Genomic DNA, 16,234 nt, shown 5'->3' with positions numbered 1-16,234 from the left:
AAATGACCTGAAATAAACTCTTATTTTACTTTTATTCAAAGTTACAAATATTGTGATCATTTTGGAAATACAGGTTTTTCATCAAAAGTATTTAACCAGTGTTTTACTAAGGGAAAACACTCTTTCCATGAGAGTAGGCAGAGAAAGTAACAGAGTGTTGAAGTTTGGACAAGTGGACACTTGCTAATGATTATACATATATATATATATATAGTTTCTAAGACACTTTTTACAACAAATGTCACAAAGCAGCTTTACAGAGATCTGGGTGTGAGTCTCACTGTCCGAGACCGTGGCAAGGAACACCTCTCTCAGATCAGGAGGGAGAAACCTTGAGAGGAACCAAGACAAAAATGTGGCTACACAAGTGTGGCTGTGGAGTCAATCACTCTAGACATTAAGCTAAAATCCTTTTAAAAGAAAGCTGATTCATGTGCGTGGGATTTGTCCTCCATAGTAGTGCAAGTCTTGGAGAGTGTTCATAGGCCAAGTCATATGGCAGAAGTTAGCTAGCTACTGTGAGACAGGGTGTGTGGTATTAGTCTTACACCTTCTCAATTCGTAGGCCCTGAATAATTCAGGCAACGTTAAACAAACTTTTTTAAACAAACTGAAACAGAGTTTTTATTGAACAGGTCTATTTATAGTGTTTCCGTTTTCTCCACAGTCCCTTCTTTAATGTAATACCTGAACATCTGCATCAGCTTTCCACCACCCCAAGGCATACAGGCGCATACAGGCGCATACAGGCGCATCCACCAGTCACGTGTCCGGCTCGACCAATCAGAGGGCGCGACAGAGAGCGGTGACGCAGGCGCTGAGAAATTTGAACATTCCGCAGCCAATCAGCGCGCGGCAGAGGAGCAGCGCTGCCGTTTGAAAGACGTTTACGGGAGACGGAAGGCAGTGAGAGTCGGGGGGGACGGCGATGTTTACTAGCTGTATAGGACACGCTTCTAACTCGGTTTCTGGCTAGTTTTAGACGCTGACCTGTTCAGGTCGAGAAAATGCGCGACAGGTAGGGCAAGAATTAACAACTTTTAAGGTGCGTTTATGCTCCAGGGTTAGTTAACTAGCTAGCTAACTTAGTAGCTACGTTGCTCAGAGAGCTAGCTAGCCAAACTCCGAGGTTAGCCAGAAAGCTAGCTAGCTAGCTAATTAGCGGCAGTGTTTTGAAACAGCGCTGAAAGATGAAACGTGTCGTCCTGAGTCGAGTTTCTATATAACAGGTAGGATTCCTTCCAGTCTATGGCCATTATTTAGTCTCAGCACAACGCGCGGACCACGCTGGCCGAGTTTCTGTAGCGAGCTAGTTGTTTAGCCTAGCATCTGACTGGGAGTCACAGAGTGGCCGTATCTGCTGTGCATAGACCCGTCTGTGGGTCGTCAGCTCTATTGTTTTCAGAGTAGCCCTGGTCAGCTCACACGGTCTGCGGAAGTTCTGTAAGGCAGGATGAAAACCGTGGAAAGAAACGTGGTGCGCCTGGCAGTGGTGCAGCACCTCCGTGCAACGTATGGACTGAAGACCAAGAACTGGAACAAAAGCAAAACGAGCAAGTTGACAGCAGGAAACTCGGTGGGTTACTGATCAGCAGCTTTCTTCAACTAATGTCTAATCTAATCTGTTTTAGCAGTGTGCAACTGTGTTTGGAAATCTTGAGTGATTCGTTGCGTGCTTGCTCTCTCACCCCGTTTCACCATGCCTGAAGTTTTTCAGGTCACTGAAGTTACTGTCACCGCAAATGCAGATGTTACTCAATTTCCTCTTGTGTGCAGCACATGACTGACTTTTGAGTTGTTAATCTCGTGAACCATCATAGTGATCTGCTTCTGCTTTCCAGATCTCTTAGACACAGCATTTTAATGCAGTAGTGCCACACAGATCACAGCAACGTAAACAGAGCTTCACAGATGAAGTTTATTAATATCTGTGATTTCGTCTGACATGGGAACACCCTCCACCTCATAGCAGCAGGGTTCAGGAAATGACCTCTGTCAAATTTACACACCGTACAGTCTTTGTGTAAGGTGCTTCGTAGGTGATTTCTGCGAGCTGTTTTCAGATGTGCTTGTGTCAGGTAATGTTAATTGGAGCATTGCTGGCAGTAGTTATAGTTGCCGCTGTCTTCATCATGCAGGCCTATCACTCAGTATTCAGAGATGCAGTTTTGACCCTTGGCTACATGTTCACTGACTGGTAATTTGATGGAAATGCCGGATTGTTTTTCATGATTTAGGCATCATACATCAACGGTTTTAGATTGTTTCTGAGCTCAGTAGTACTAATCATGTCAGCATTCCTCCTGCGTTTTACTTTCCGTTGGGAATAAATTGAGTAATTGAATTTTAGTGGGTTGGCAGCTGGTTTTTACACTGTTACTTTCAAATGAACAGAGCAGTGCTTGTTCACATTTTCAGTTTTTCAGTTCTCAGGAACGTTAATTCACTAGGCTGACCTAAGTCGGATTAGATGTCGAAAAGAGACAAGCCCTACAGCTATAAAACTTTGCTCGTAAACAACTGGCTTGGCTTGACATTTTTTTTCTCTTGTGCAGGCTTGTTATAACGTGTTGGACAATTTGCACCCCTTTCCTTTAAAGCATAGCCTATCTTGAAAAGAAATAGACTTGTACTTATTCAATGATTGTAATGTATTTACCTGTTTTTTTTTTTTGTTTGTTTGTTTTTAGGTGAAGGTCTTTGGGGTTGCGTTAGAAAGTCTGCCACATTGTCATGTGCTAGACTATGGAGACATACCCTGGTAAGAAGATTTATTTTCTCGTAGCTTAAATGTTGCTCTGTACACTGTCCAACATTTTCTTTTGAAAGTTTAGTGCAAGGAGGAGTGTTTTTATTATTATTTTATTATTATATTTTTATTTTAACAAACTAAACACTTTTTCAGTGTAGGCTGTGGAAGGGAAGTTAATATTAAATTAATAACAAATTCTTTTCTGTTTTACCTTAAGCAGATTAACGGCTTGTCGATACCAGAAACCTTTATTAAATATTTATTTTATTTCCTCACACATCTCTTTCTCACAATAAAATAAAGGCTGGGGCCTAAACCAAGTACAGTGGGACTTTTTGTGTTGCAGTATTTTTTATTTTTTTTTTATTATTATTACTTGTATATTATGCAGAAATTGTAGAGATGGGGTCCTACGCATCGGTAACCTTCAAAATTAGGTTATTCAAATAAATCATAGTGTACAGTACCAAATTGATCACATAAGAACAGTTCACTAACAAATCTAACTTCTTTCAACTTTTTCTTTTCAACATAGCTTCCTTGTAGATGCCTGTACATGCCTTATGTCTCATTTGGACACAGAGGGCCTGTTTAGAAAGTCAGGTTCCGTTGTTAGAGTGAAGGCGATTCGGGTGAGTGATGACTTTTCTTGGCTTTTCTAACCTTTTATGGAGAGGCCCTTGCTGGGACCCCTGTTTGAACAGTGGCTGTATTGTTTTGACCCTGAAGGCTAAGTTGGATCAGGCTGAGGAGTGTCTGTCTACTGCCCTCCCGTTGGACATAGCTGGGCTTTTGAAACAGTTCTTTCGGGAGTTGCCTGAGCCAGTCCTGCCCATGGACCTGCAGAGTGCCTTTCTAAAAGCCCAAGAGTTGCCCTCCTTGGAGGAGAGAACCTCTGCCACCATCCTGCTGTCCTGTGTACTGCCTCATGGGAATGTAAATGTTCTGCGCTACTTCTTCAGCTTTCTTAAGAGGGTCTCTCAGAGGTAAGTTGAAAAAGAAGTTGACTGTCATGGTCTGCGTTGCTAACTACCAGATCACTGCAATTGCAGATTGTCAAGCTTGTCTACTTAAAATATAACCTGTTTATAATATATTGCATATACCTCAGATTCTAAACACAAGGGTTGTGTGTGTGTGTAATATATATAGAACAAATCTTCAGGTGTTTAGATGGCTACTGTGCAGTCTATTTTTGTCCAATAAATGGTTACAATTCTGTCAAACATTTGTGTGGACAGAGAAGCTACAGGAGGATAAAAAAATGTAGAAACTTTTTACACCAATGAATTCATAATCTTAGCAAGTGTGATGCATGTATGTTTGGAGAAAAAGGGCAACCAGTTGATAAGATTTCATATTAAAGATGTGTGTAGTAATTTATTTTGCCCCAGAAAAATTCATTGTTTAATGAAATAATTAAAAGCACAATACAATGTCTGTCTGTTCCAGATGTGGTGAAAACAAGATGGACAGCAGCAACCTTTCTGTTATCTTTGCTCCAAACCTGCTTCATTGTGGAGATGGGACAGAGAAGATGAGTACCAGCACTGAGAAGAGACTAAAACTTCAAGCTGCTGTTGTACAGTGCCTTATTGATAATGCTGAGGATCTTGGTGAATAATAGTTTCTGGCTATAGGTTAGGATTATAATATCAGGAACTCTTGTTGCTCCAAATTTGAGAAGTACTGAAAGTGTTTGTGTGTGCAGGTGTGGTGCCAGAGTTCCTTATGGCCAAAGTTCCAGCCATGCTGGGTTGTGAGTCTGGAGTGTTTTCCCCAGCAGATGCTATGGAGGATGGAAATACACCTTCCGGGGTAAAAAGATGCAGGCGCAGTTTAGGAGGTGAGAGATTTGCGTGTGGACATAGATTTTTTTCCTCTGTGTATAAGTTGTGTTTTTGTTTAGTTTTTTTTTTAACATAGTTGCCGCCTGACAGCATTTTCTTAAGCAAAGTACTAACAGCATAGGTCTTCACAGATGAGTGGCTTTGTTTGCATTACAGATGTGGTAAATGGAGCTCTGAGTAAATTAAAAAGTAATAGAACCCCCTCTCATACACCTGATGGACCAGGTAGGTATATGTTATGCTCAGGTTAGGCTTGTCTGCAAAAGTACTGAATGCATGCAGGTTACGTTACCTCAGTAGATAAGCTGCTCTATATAGAGGTAATACGGCTTCTAAATGCATATCTGCTTGCTGTAAGGTTTGCTAGAGAATCATAGTACTCAGTCATGGATCTCTCCAGTGCATCAATCTTTTGTTTCCCTCTCGTATACATGCTTGCCTTGTTGCTCCAAATGAATGGCTGATTTTTAGCTTTTTGCTTGTTCTTGCTTGAAAAAATATCTTGGTGTTTTCACACTTGAGCCTGGGTCTGTTTGCATTGAGAGTACAGTATGTTTTTAGTCCTTAAAATTTGGACACATTACTACATGTTACACGGCATACACTGCTATTGTTTCTTTAACACGTCTTGCATCACGAATTGTATGTCAGTAAACAACCAAAGGAATATAACAATAGAGGACAGTATTGGCAGTTTCAATTCCCAATTTGCATAACAATTACAATCAGATGAAAGGTATGGAATCGTGTAATCTATGTACAATTCTGAGGAAATTATGCAGAGTGAAATAGAAACCTAAAAGCTCAGAATTGGTACTGGATGCAGACTTAACTATTCGGCTCAGGTGGGAAAACGCTCATAAACATGGTTGTTGATCCGACACAAGCCTTTACTGAGTGCTTGTCCTTATTTAAGTGAAACCCTCTTTCTGTGATGGGAGTAATTCCTGCATTCCTTTTGCCGTCTCTCCTATGTTATTTTATTATTTTCCTAATGTTTCTTAACCATCACCCCCTGGCACACTGTGCGGCAGTAAGGTGAGGTCCGGTATTCTGTTATTGGTCAGCGCAGTGTTAATAGCATTGACTGATACTCCTGTACTGACGGATTCTTCTGCACATTACTGCAGCTGTGTCCGGTCTAACTGTAGTCATTAACTAACTATCATTTTGAGCATCGCAGCTTCCCCAAAAATATTTATGTACTCCTTTCAGGCTGTACATAAAGCCTGGCAGTAAACTTCAAATGAGATGTTTTAAATGCTTTGTTTACCATTTACAATAGCACAGCAGTTTGGTTCTTTTTTTTTTTTATCCATTTGAAACAAGGCTATAAATGAACTCTTAGCCATGGCGATTACCAATTATGGTTATGTGAAGCTTTACAGTGCCCTCTGGTGGATTAAGAGTTCAAACATGTCTTATTTGTTTTTATATTTGTAGTTCAGACATGTAATGGTACTTGTATATTGGAATGACTAACCTTAGAAAAGCTCATTTGCTGCTAATCGAATATAGGTTTGTGACTACTTGAGCATTAAAAAAATTCACTCCTTCCCAGCTTATAGCCATATGGTGTATTTGGTGTACATCCTATGGCAACCACCTGAATGTCATTAAAAGTTGCTATTGGTACTGTTGCTTCTGTGTAGGATAGGCTAATGGAATAGATTTAAGTAGGTGAGGAAAAGCCGATGTGACTGGAAGCTGTAATGTGGTATTTGATGTAAACATGACGGCCACAGCTTTGACCATACCAAGTTGAAGCAAAGGGAACTGGGGCTGTCCTTACTGCAGTCATAATTCTCAACCAGATCTTTTCCTGATCAAGTTTTCCTTCCACATTAAATGGGAACAGTTACAAAATCACTTTGCAAGCAGTGCAGTTGTTTTGTCTTTTAAAGTGGCATGAGAACTATAGACTACAGATACTAAACTGCTAATGTTCTGATGTTTAATGTTGCCACATCAGCTTAGTTATTTGGCTCTGAAGTAGGTGTACACAACTTTAGTCCTGGAGGGCATCCAAGAAATTGCAGGCATGCTGTAGGTGTGACAGAGGCTGCTGTTGGCCTCCGCTCACAACCTCCCTCAGAGTTCGGGCCGCAGTTTTAAGGTTTTTGTCAAGTTCTCCCCTCATGAGATTCAATGTCTCAAAAAGAGCTGAGAAATTTATGAAACTACAGTTAACCACTGCAAAAGTGGATGCAAAGAAGAACGTTTCCTGAGCAATTATGTCACAATGTAGCACTGAGCAGGCCTTTAACAGAGCTTGTGTTAAAACACTATACAAATGTACTGAGTTCTCAATAGAAGTTGTTGATCATTTGAAGTATACTGCCAGTTTGAAGAATGGTGTGTATTGAAACATTAGTGTGCTGGGGGGTGAAAAGGTTAAGAATATTACATGTACTCGCTTTTGCAAGCATTTTGTCGTCAGTGCTATAAATTTAAGATGGTATTCATCGAAGAAGTATTTCTTTTATTTATAATTTTATTTTTTTCTTTAGTTTTTTCCACTGACACTCCGGTTATCATGACGCCTAAGCGCAAACTTCCCCTGGAGTCAGGACAGAGTTATGGATTCTCCAACAAGAAGCGCAGGTCTCTCAAGAAGAATCTTGGTCTTGAACTGTTTCCTAGTGCCTTGTTTGGAGGAGGATCCACCCCTGGGTCAGGTACAGATTTACGTAGTTATGTAACAGATCTTCAGATCAGCTTGCGTTGTGAGTATAACCACAAACTTCAGTTCACAGTGCTGAAAGATGAACACCGGTCTTATCTAATGTCACTGGGTCCTTATAAAACACACCCAGTCCTTGTGTGTCAAAGAATCCTAAAGTGTCAAAGTTTTTAAAAGGTGCAGGCGCAGAAATGAGAAAGCAGAAAGCCTGTATAAAGCTTTACGCAATGATAAGCTGGCATGCCGTGGCCATGCTGAGAAGAGTATATTAAATATCCCTCTAAATGATTGTTAGAAAAAGGAGAGTGTAAGTGGGTTTTTTTTTTTTTTGTTTGTTTGTTTTTTTAATTACTCATCACACCATAGTTTTATTTATTTTTTACAATTTATTTAGTGGGAGGACAATATAGTAAGTAAAAGTGCATACATGTGAGTCTTGGCATGAAAAGGTGAGGGAAGCCCACCATAAATCCTGTTTTTTACTGCTTGTTTCTCCCCTGTTGTAGTGAACACATACTGTAGCGTTCTGTTTAAACAGTGAATTCTGAGTACCATTACAACACCAGTTCAAAGACCTTTATAGATGTCTCTTGGATAGATGTATCTAAAATTTCAGGGACAATCGCAGAGAAAAAAATGTTTCCAATGTGGTTTGGTCTTTCAGCACACAGTGCCTCCGGAACCCTTGACTCCTCTCGAAGTGGCATGTTCTCTGTGGGGAGAATCAGTCAACTGTCTGCACATTCTGTGAGGAGAAGGAGCAAAAGATTGAGCCACCGAAACGTTAACCGGTATGTTACATCTTTATTACTGATCGTAATAAAGGACCTATTGAAACTTTACGTTTTCATTTAACATAGAAATTATAGTCATATAGTTAGATGTAGCAATCTGGTGCGTCTCCTGCAAACAGTGAGATTTTACTCAACTCAATTCAGTCAGAAATGAGAGAATTCAGTTACTTAAGAACAAATAAATTTGATGTCAAAGTAAACTACTTTCCCAGTATTTACTTTTGAAGTTACAAAAAATAATTTTTCCTTAGTATAAGGTATATTTGACTTGCTTTGAATGCAGTTTTTGATTGTTTGTAAAATACTACATGTACGTGGTGGGTTGCACAGTGATATTTGTCCTGATTCTCAAATAGATTTAGTTTAGTATTTTTTTTTCTCTCTGTTTTTTGTTTAAGTGCTTATCTTTTTCTGCCCACTGAAATGGTTTAAATTTGTCCTTCAGTAGGACATCCCCAATTTATATTCTTTAATTAAAAATAAAAAAAAAATAAAAGTGTGTGTGTGTGTGTGTGTGTGTGTGTGTGTGTGTGTGTGTGTGCGCGCGCAGAGGTCAGGGGCTTCAGTCTTGTGGAACTGCAGATTTAAAATCAGGATATGGTGTCACACCAGTGGGTGTGTATTTCAGTGCCAAAATGTAGTTAAAGTTCCTTTCACTTTTAAGAATATGGATAAAAGAATCAACTAACTAAACATTTTATATAATAATGGGTTCATGTGGAAGTAAAAATGGCATGTTCAGTCAGCAACCCATATCGATCAAACAGTTACATTACATCATTACCATTACATCAGGGAGAACTCAGAGATTCTGATGTCATTTCCGTTGTTCTTTACCGAATATGGTTTATTTTTCAGAGTGGAATCTGGGAAGGCTGGCTGCTTTTCCCCAAGAGTGACCAAAAAAGAGGCAACAAGAAAGTCTCTGCGTCTGCGCTTTAGCCTCGGGAAACCCAATCGAGATTGTGTAAGTCCATCTTCTCAGTCTGCTTCCTCAAGAAACTGCACAATCCAACTGTAATCAAGTACTTCAGGGTTTTATCAGTCCTGTATAAATTTGCATGTCTGTCGGTCTGTGTGTGTGTACAATTTTGCATGATGGCTAATTGTTGACTGTGATTTTTCCCTTTAATAGACGTTTGTCAGTACAATGCAGTCAATACAGTGGTAGACGGTTAGATATTTTGTGACCTGTATCTGTTTGTTTCTGTTCTTTTCAATCTGATCTATCGATTGTGGGTATTTTGTGGACTAATGGATTTCCCTTTTACAAACACATACATCTAAACGTTTATTTGTTTATGGGAACAGAAATGTGTTCTTTTAGCCTATTGGGTTTGCACACTTGATCACTAAGAAGTGTTTAATGTAGCTAGATGACTATCAGGTCTGGCACCCTGTTCTGCTGCAGATAAAATAATAGGAGAGTCTGTTGTGCTATGCATGGTGTCCACAGTAAATATGAGTTGCTTTCAGATACCTGTCAGTTTGGTCTCAAGACCGCCTTTATAAGCTAGTACCTGAATATTTTTCTCCACAGTAAATACTGCTTGTTTAACAGAGCCTAATTGTTCTGAACAGGGAAATTGTGCTGTTAAATAATCAGCTTTAGAGAGTGTGACATGACTGGATATAAGGAAGCAAAGTACTTGTACTAAATCTTTGCTTTAGAAGAAAACAGATGGTTAAAAGTTGTTTACATTGTTGCATTAAATTCTGCAATGTGTTTCTTTATGTAAGACAAGTATCTAAAAGCACATTTTAATCAAGTGTCAGATATGATCACTTATGCCATTTATTTTAAGTGTTAAAACACTAATTGGAATTGTATAGTCACTTTAACTTGCGTGTTAGTGACTTTGCCTAACGCTGCACGTCTTAAGATTAAGAGAAGAGATTATTGTATATTAGTTTTATGTTTTCTATAACCTGTAACTACTGAATGTTTTACAATAATAAAAAAAATCTATTAAGAAAGTAAACCACTTAATATATCATGTAACCTTTTTTAACATCTTTCATATGTTAACGGTAATGTGGGTTTGGGTTGTCTTTGCATCAAAGAACTATTATTTGATATCCTAATGCAAATGTAAATTGTGTCTTTGTTCTAAAATAAATATGCATTTGCTAACTCTGTCATTGCTGGTATTTCTTTTGAGAGTTGCACTTATAATTCCAGAAAATGCTTTCTAGCACTAAACAGCACCTGGCTGTGGTAAACAATCTGAAGTAAAAAGAAGATGCCTTTATTCCAACAGAGTGTCATTTCACATTCTCTACCGGTGCCAAAGGGGTCAGAGGTCATTGGTTGGCGTCTAGCGACACAAGAGAGCGTCACCAGTTTTCACTTCACCAAAGATACTGCGTTTAGTCCGGCTGTTTTGAGAAACAGCACTTCAACAGGTCAGTGATTAATCTTCTCTCTTAAAGTTTCTTCTGTGTTATTAATCACTGTGGTCACACAAATTGCTGTGTGTCTCCAAAGTGGCAACATTTAAAGGACAAACACTGAGAATAAAACATTTTATGTTGACTTTCAAATTCACTTTTTATTCTTCCATCAACCATGAAATTTGGACACTTTTTTTTTTTAAAAGACATAAGCTGGCAGCTTTTTTTTTATTATTAATTAATTAATTTATTTATTTATTTATTTATTTTAAACAAAGAACAAAAATGGAAATGCAAGGTTTTTGCATGACCATGATGTAGTTTAAAGTTTTGGCATCCCTGTTTAAATGAGTGAAGTGTTAAGTGAATAAATTCACCTTTACAATAAACAAACAAACATTTTCGATATGTTTTAGAATCCAAGTTGCACAAACTATGCACACACCATATTTTATATATATTTTGCAATATTTTATTTTACATTAAGCATATAAACAGTGATTATGCCTTAAAATGTGCAGATGTGTCTGTAGAGGATGAACTTATTTACACAAGTTCCAAACATCACTGTCTCACAGATACCTTATCTTCATTGTTGCTGTTTTTTACTTTTACAGTTAATTTGCCATTAGTTGTTTACATTTGTCGAACATTCAATAAAAAACAGACCAAGACCAACAGATTGTATAAAATACAGAAATGGAGAATAAATCGCATCTGCCACATCTGTACAAATAAGCAAGGCCAAACTCTTGTAGGACAGCACTTCTAAATCATGTCTTTATTAGTCTTATGGGTTTGGTTGATATTCCACTGTTCCATAATTGACACATGTTCTTCACAGGCTCCAAGTACATCAGTAAGTCTGAAGACAACCTGCTGACTCCATGTGCCACTACGCAACCAGGGACTTCTTGGAGTAAGGAGACCCCAGATGGAACGCAGGTCTATGCAGGAAACTCCTTCGCGGACACGCCCATGACCGCATGCTTGAAGTCCACCTACCGCTCAGAACCGCTCATTGTTGTAAGCAAGCCACCTACAGTTGGAAGTCTCCCAAAGAGCCTTTGCTGTGCTACTAGTGCTGAAAGCCTGGCTAGTTCGGAGTCCTGCAACGAGGAGCCCTTGGAGACGGGTCCTACTCTTTTGAGACGAAGAGTAGATTCTGAGGCGTCTGTCAATTCCTTTCATACTACTGATGGTGATCGTACGGAGGAACCCAAAGAGAAAAAAGAAGAAAATGCAAACGATACCCTTGCTTCTTCTGAGCCCTGTGTACCTTTGGAAAACACGCTTGTGCCCTCAGATGAACTGAAGAAAAATTCCACAGTACAGGCACCACAAAGTTTAGCAGATGATCCTAACATCACCTTTGGACAGATTGAGATCGTTCCCTTGTCTCCTTTGCACATAGACAGTGCTCTGTTTGAGACAGATGCTGCAGAAAGTTGTGCAGTAGTACAAAACGCCAGCGAGGGCTCTCTGACTGTTGAGCATGAAAGCAGCTGCTTGATTGAGGACAACTCAACAGGTTCTGAAAACTGCAGCCGCCTCATCGATGCTCTGGACATACAAAGCCCCGTGGCGTTCCGACTCGACGGCTCCATCACAGTTCAGTCTACACCGTTTGCAGCAAGAGAGCGAACGAGTGAACTCAACTCACAGATGCATGAGTTCAAAGAGCCATCGCCGGTAGAAACCTCAGAGTCTTCAAAACATGATCTTCAACATGAAGTCTGTGCACATGAGGGCAAACGGCAAGAACTCTCTCCACGTCTGGTGCAGTCTTGCCAATTGAAGGTGGCCGACCATATCCAACGTTTCAACATGCTGACCCTCAAGTCGCCAAAAAACAAAGTGGCCCGCTCTCCTCTGAAGTTCCAGCGTACGCCCGTACGGCAGTCAGTCAGGAGGATCAACTCTCTGCTGGGTCAAAGGAAAGAGGCCCGGTCTGGGTGGTGTGCTGCCAGTCGAGGACCCTCAGTCATGAAGGCGACGAGTTTAGAATGTGGCCTGTCCACTGGAGCGCCACAGGAAGGTCAAGCCACAGTGCTACCTGGGCAGACTTTTGTTAATGAGGCAGTTTTCACAAAACCGGTGACCCCCATAAAGTCAGCTGCTTGCTCTGCCGTTAGGCATTGTGCCCTCGGAGATGTAACCAATACAGTGGCACCCAGGGCAAAGGCTGATGCCCACTCAACTAAAAACGCCCCAAAGTCTGTCCTGCTACAGACAACTGAGAGAGACATGGGTCACTACAGGGGCTCACCCAAGAACCCCTTGACGCAGGGTAAATTGCTCTCTGCTATGAAACCCGTAGACCTTTAAGACTGCGCTACTTCACAAATACGATCTGCTTTATCAGGCTGACTGCTTCAGCCTGTGCTTTTTGCAGCAATTTATGCATATCATCAATTCAGGGGTCTTAATTTATTTCATGGCGAGTTTAGAGTGTGATGTTCTTGGTTGATTGAATTAAGGGTTGTGACTGGGTTTTCCATTCGAATGCGTACAGTCTAGTTATGACCAGAACGAGACAAGAAAACGTAATCAGAACGATTAGCTTTGAAAGGCCTACCTTGTGCTTTGCGCATTTCTCCTTTGTATTGCAGGGTGAGGCCCATTTCACATTTCTATATTTATCTCATAATTTTAACTCCTGCTGTTTTAAACATATCCAGAGGCTCATTTCAAATGAGCCCTGTTTTCATGCAATATCAGAGGCAACTTTCCGCTAAATCGAGCAGAGGCAACGCAGCTTGTCGTTCCAGCGCCTGGGGAAATGACCTCTAACTGAAAGTCTTAGGAGTCTAGGAATTTAAGGCTTGTGTAATGTGAAGGAAGGTATCCCTTTAAGTGAAGTTAGCAAGTGTGAGTGTGATCCCGGGTAAGTGTAAAGAGTGGTTCCTCTTAGTCTGCTGTCTGTACTTGTGAGGGTGAGGATGCGTGTCTGTATGACCTGGATGGAAGGAGTTTACATGATGGACATATTTACCTTCTATTTATTTTCTGTACTCTGAGCTTAATGGTTAAGGTCTTAGACAGCGATGTTAATGAAGAAGTGGGTTAAAAAAAATACTGATGTACCTCATGAATGAAACAGTATTACAATTTTTAATATTTGATCTTAAATTGTCAGTCTGCTATGTTATGAAAATGTCTCAGAGCTTTGTTTATGAGCATAAAGTTGCCTTTTCAAAACACACTTGGGATGATGTGAAGTTCTTCTGTGCGCCACAGGGTGGAGCATGGCGTTTCATTGAACTCCAGGTTTGTCTGCTGTGGATTCTCCTGAGCAGGGCTGATCACTCCACTCCAACAGTGATTGAGATGACTGATTCTGATTCCAAGCCAAAAAATATATATTAAATTATTTTTAAAATATTATTTTTATTTATAATTACATTTTTTCCCCAAAGGTCAGATGACTTTTTTTTTTTTTTTTCTTTTTTTTGTTACAAATTGGCTAAACTAAAAATGAAGCTGTAATTCTTTTTTTCATGACCATTTTCCAACCTCTCTTAGTTTTGAGAAATCTGTTCTAGTGCTTCTTAGGCTAATCGATGCAAATGAGTTGTATTCTGATTGGCTGCCCTGTTTTGCAAATCAGTGTCATCACTCTTTTAACTTTGGTTAAAAAAAATTGGTGAGGCCAAACTGCTGTATGTGGAACAGGCGGTTATAGTTGATCACTTTAGTTTTCTTGACCTCGCAAACACACACTGGGCCTCAGTCACACCACTGTCTTCTTAACTCCATAAGAGCCCAGACCCCGTTTAGAAAATAATGAACAGTTAAATTTATCGAGCAGCTTGTTATTGTATTTTTGTAATGTGACCTCAACAGTTTCATAACCTGAATCCCATCATTATGTTCTAGAAATAGGGTCTGAACTGGTTCTGTGTAATACGACATTTTATTAAAGTGACTGGTTAAATGGGTTGGAGCTGACCTTTAGAACTAAATAAATACAGCTGGTTTTGGCTCAAGTACTACCCAGTCTCACCAACGCTACGTACGTATTTACATAATGTCTTTAAGTCACAGAAGTGTTCGCAACTATGCTCTTTTTAGTTGGATCAGGTGATCAGGGACAGCCTTTAGAAATGTGCTGGACAATGGGCCTCCGGGTCCAAGGTTGGGGGCCATTGGTCTTCACCCAGCCACTGTTCTGACACTGGACAGCCTTCAGTCATATTGGAGTCAAAGGGTGGTATTGCGGACTTATGATATTAATTGGGTGAGCATGCTTATGATAATATAACTACCAGTTGCTACCAGTGCGCTGCCGATACACCGGCAACCACAGGACCTGTTGTTGTTGTTTGGTTCCAGAGGCCTAAGGCTTTACATCAACTTCTAGGGCACTGACTTGTGAGAGAACACAGGCAGCAAGGCATCGAGCCAGCTACCTTCAGATTCAGACACAGCCATCGTTCCTTAGGTGAATCGACTCTTTTTGTAATCGACTCTCAGCCCTAATTAAAAGTGATGATAGCCTGACTGCATGTGGCGCAGCAGATAACACCACTACCTGCCACTGAGCTACCACACCATGTGGGAGACTGGTGTTCGATTCCCGGTCTGGGTGACTGTGGGTGCTGTGCTACACCAATAAAAGTCCTTGGGCCAGACTCCTAACACTACACTGACCCACCTCTGTAATATGAGTAACCTTGTAAGTCGCTCTGGATAAGAGCGTCTGCTAAATGCCGTAAATGTAAATGAATCCTGATTTAGAGATTTTACAGAGTGACCATTTATTCTCGGAGGCGTTGTTTATAAAAGGGTAAAATATATAAACGTATTCAACCTAAATGTATGGAAACCATTAAATAAATAAATAAATAAATGGAACCTTTCTCTGAGCTCCACTGTAAACACAGGCCTGGGAGAGCTGGGGAGAGGAGGAGAGTTTACTCCCTGTAAGTAAAGTAATGTCCTTTTGACTGTAGGTGGGAGAGTGAGCTCCAGCCTGCTGTACCTCTGAATAGCTGAAGCCACTTCAACCGTCCAGGCCTCTTTGTATTAGAACCCAGTTTATATTTCTGCAAATTTAATGACATTTGTTGTATTTATAGTCTATTTTATAATATTCACTAAATACGATCACGTCTAACACACGAATAAAACACACACAACTCTATCCATGACTTTTTAAGATATATTTATTCATCATAAGTATTAATTATTATTATTATTAATTACTGCTGTTTTTAAGAGCTTTGTGAAAGTGGTTCAGACCAAGCAGGGTTTCCCCCACCGAGTCATACAGCACCCCAGGAGCCTCATTAATGATTACTGCAGAATATAATATATCATATATGATATATGTGTGTATATTGAGGTTGTTTATGATGGGAAGGCTCTGGGATGTGCTTCCATTCAGCAGCAAGAGGCGCGTGGCAATAGTACAGACATAGCGGCCGGGGGAGGCTGACTCCCACTACCCCCCAGTCCCGATACCAGTCTGCCCCATCCAGCCAGTATCACTCCGTCAGAACCGCAGATCTGACCCAGTGGAGCTTCCAGCTGGCCGAACTGAGCCGAGAGGAGCACTGGGCCTTTTACAGACGGGGGGTCTGAGAGGTGGACCCCCGCTTGAACGGACTCGCTGTGAGCTGAGCTGAGCTCTGGAAGAGTGGCAGCCTGTTTCTCCCTCGAACTCTAGACCTTCATCATCATCATCATCATCCTCCCATTACACTCCTCTCCTCGGCTCCCCCGCTTGTCTGGATGTGTGTGTGTGTGTGTGTGTGGA

The 16,234-nt window shown here is 40.5% G+C and overlaps 1 protein-coding gene across 2 annotated transcripts; it reads left to right on the top strand.

Moving 5' to 3' along the window:
- Positions 1-902: 902 nt before the first annotated feature.
- On the top strand, positions 903-13,658 carry arhgap11a (Rho GTPase activating protein 11A). Of its 2 annotated transcripts, XM_072689797.1 has the most exons (12): positions 903-1,576; positions 2,691-2,761; positions 3,288-3,384; positions 3,482-3,738; positions 4,205-4,368; positions 4,464-4,598; positions 4,759-4,827; positions 7,113-7,280; positions 7,950-8,076; positions 8,938-9,046; positions 10,341-10,485; positions 11,318-13,658. In XM_072689797.1, exons 1-12 carry the CDS (start codon positions 1,454-1,456, stop codon positions 12,799-12,801), a joined length of 2,949 nt encoding a protein of 982 aa, XP_072545898.1. In that variant the 5' UTR covers positions 903-1,453; the 3' UTR covers positions 12,802-13,658. The 2 variants fall into 2 exon arrangements, with proteins under 2 accessions (XP_072545898.1, XP_072545899.1); XM_072689798.1 differs by lacking the exon at positions 4,759-4,827.
- Positions 13,659-16,234: the final 2,576 nt, after the last annotated feature.

Source organism: Salminus brasiliensis, chromosome 10, assembly GCF_030463535.1.
Source record: "Salminus brasiliensis chromosome 10, fSalBra1.hap2, whole genome shotgun sequence".
Taxonomy (NCBI): Eukaryota; Metazoa; Chordata; class Actinopteri; order Characiformes; family Bryconidae; genus Salminus; species Salminus brasiliensis.
Note: the sequence above shows the minus strand (reverse complement) of the source record. Positions and strands in the feature narration are given on the sequence as shown.

Bases quoted from the DNA above. Each gene is read 5' to 3' on its own strand.
- arhgap11a (XM_072689797.1), top strand. From the start codon at position 1,454: ATGAAAACCGTGGAAAGAAACGTGGTGCGCCTGGCAGTGGTGCAGCAC. The intron at 4,599-4,758 runs GTGAGAGATTTG...TTTGCATTACAG, and splicing joins ATGCAGGCGCAGTTTAGGAG to ATGTGGTAAATGGAGCTCTG. The intron at 10,486-11,317 runs GTCAGTGATTAA...TGTTCTTCACAG, and splicing joins GAGAAACAGCACTTCAACAG to GCTCCAAGTACATCAGTAAG.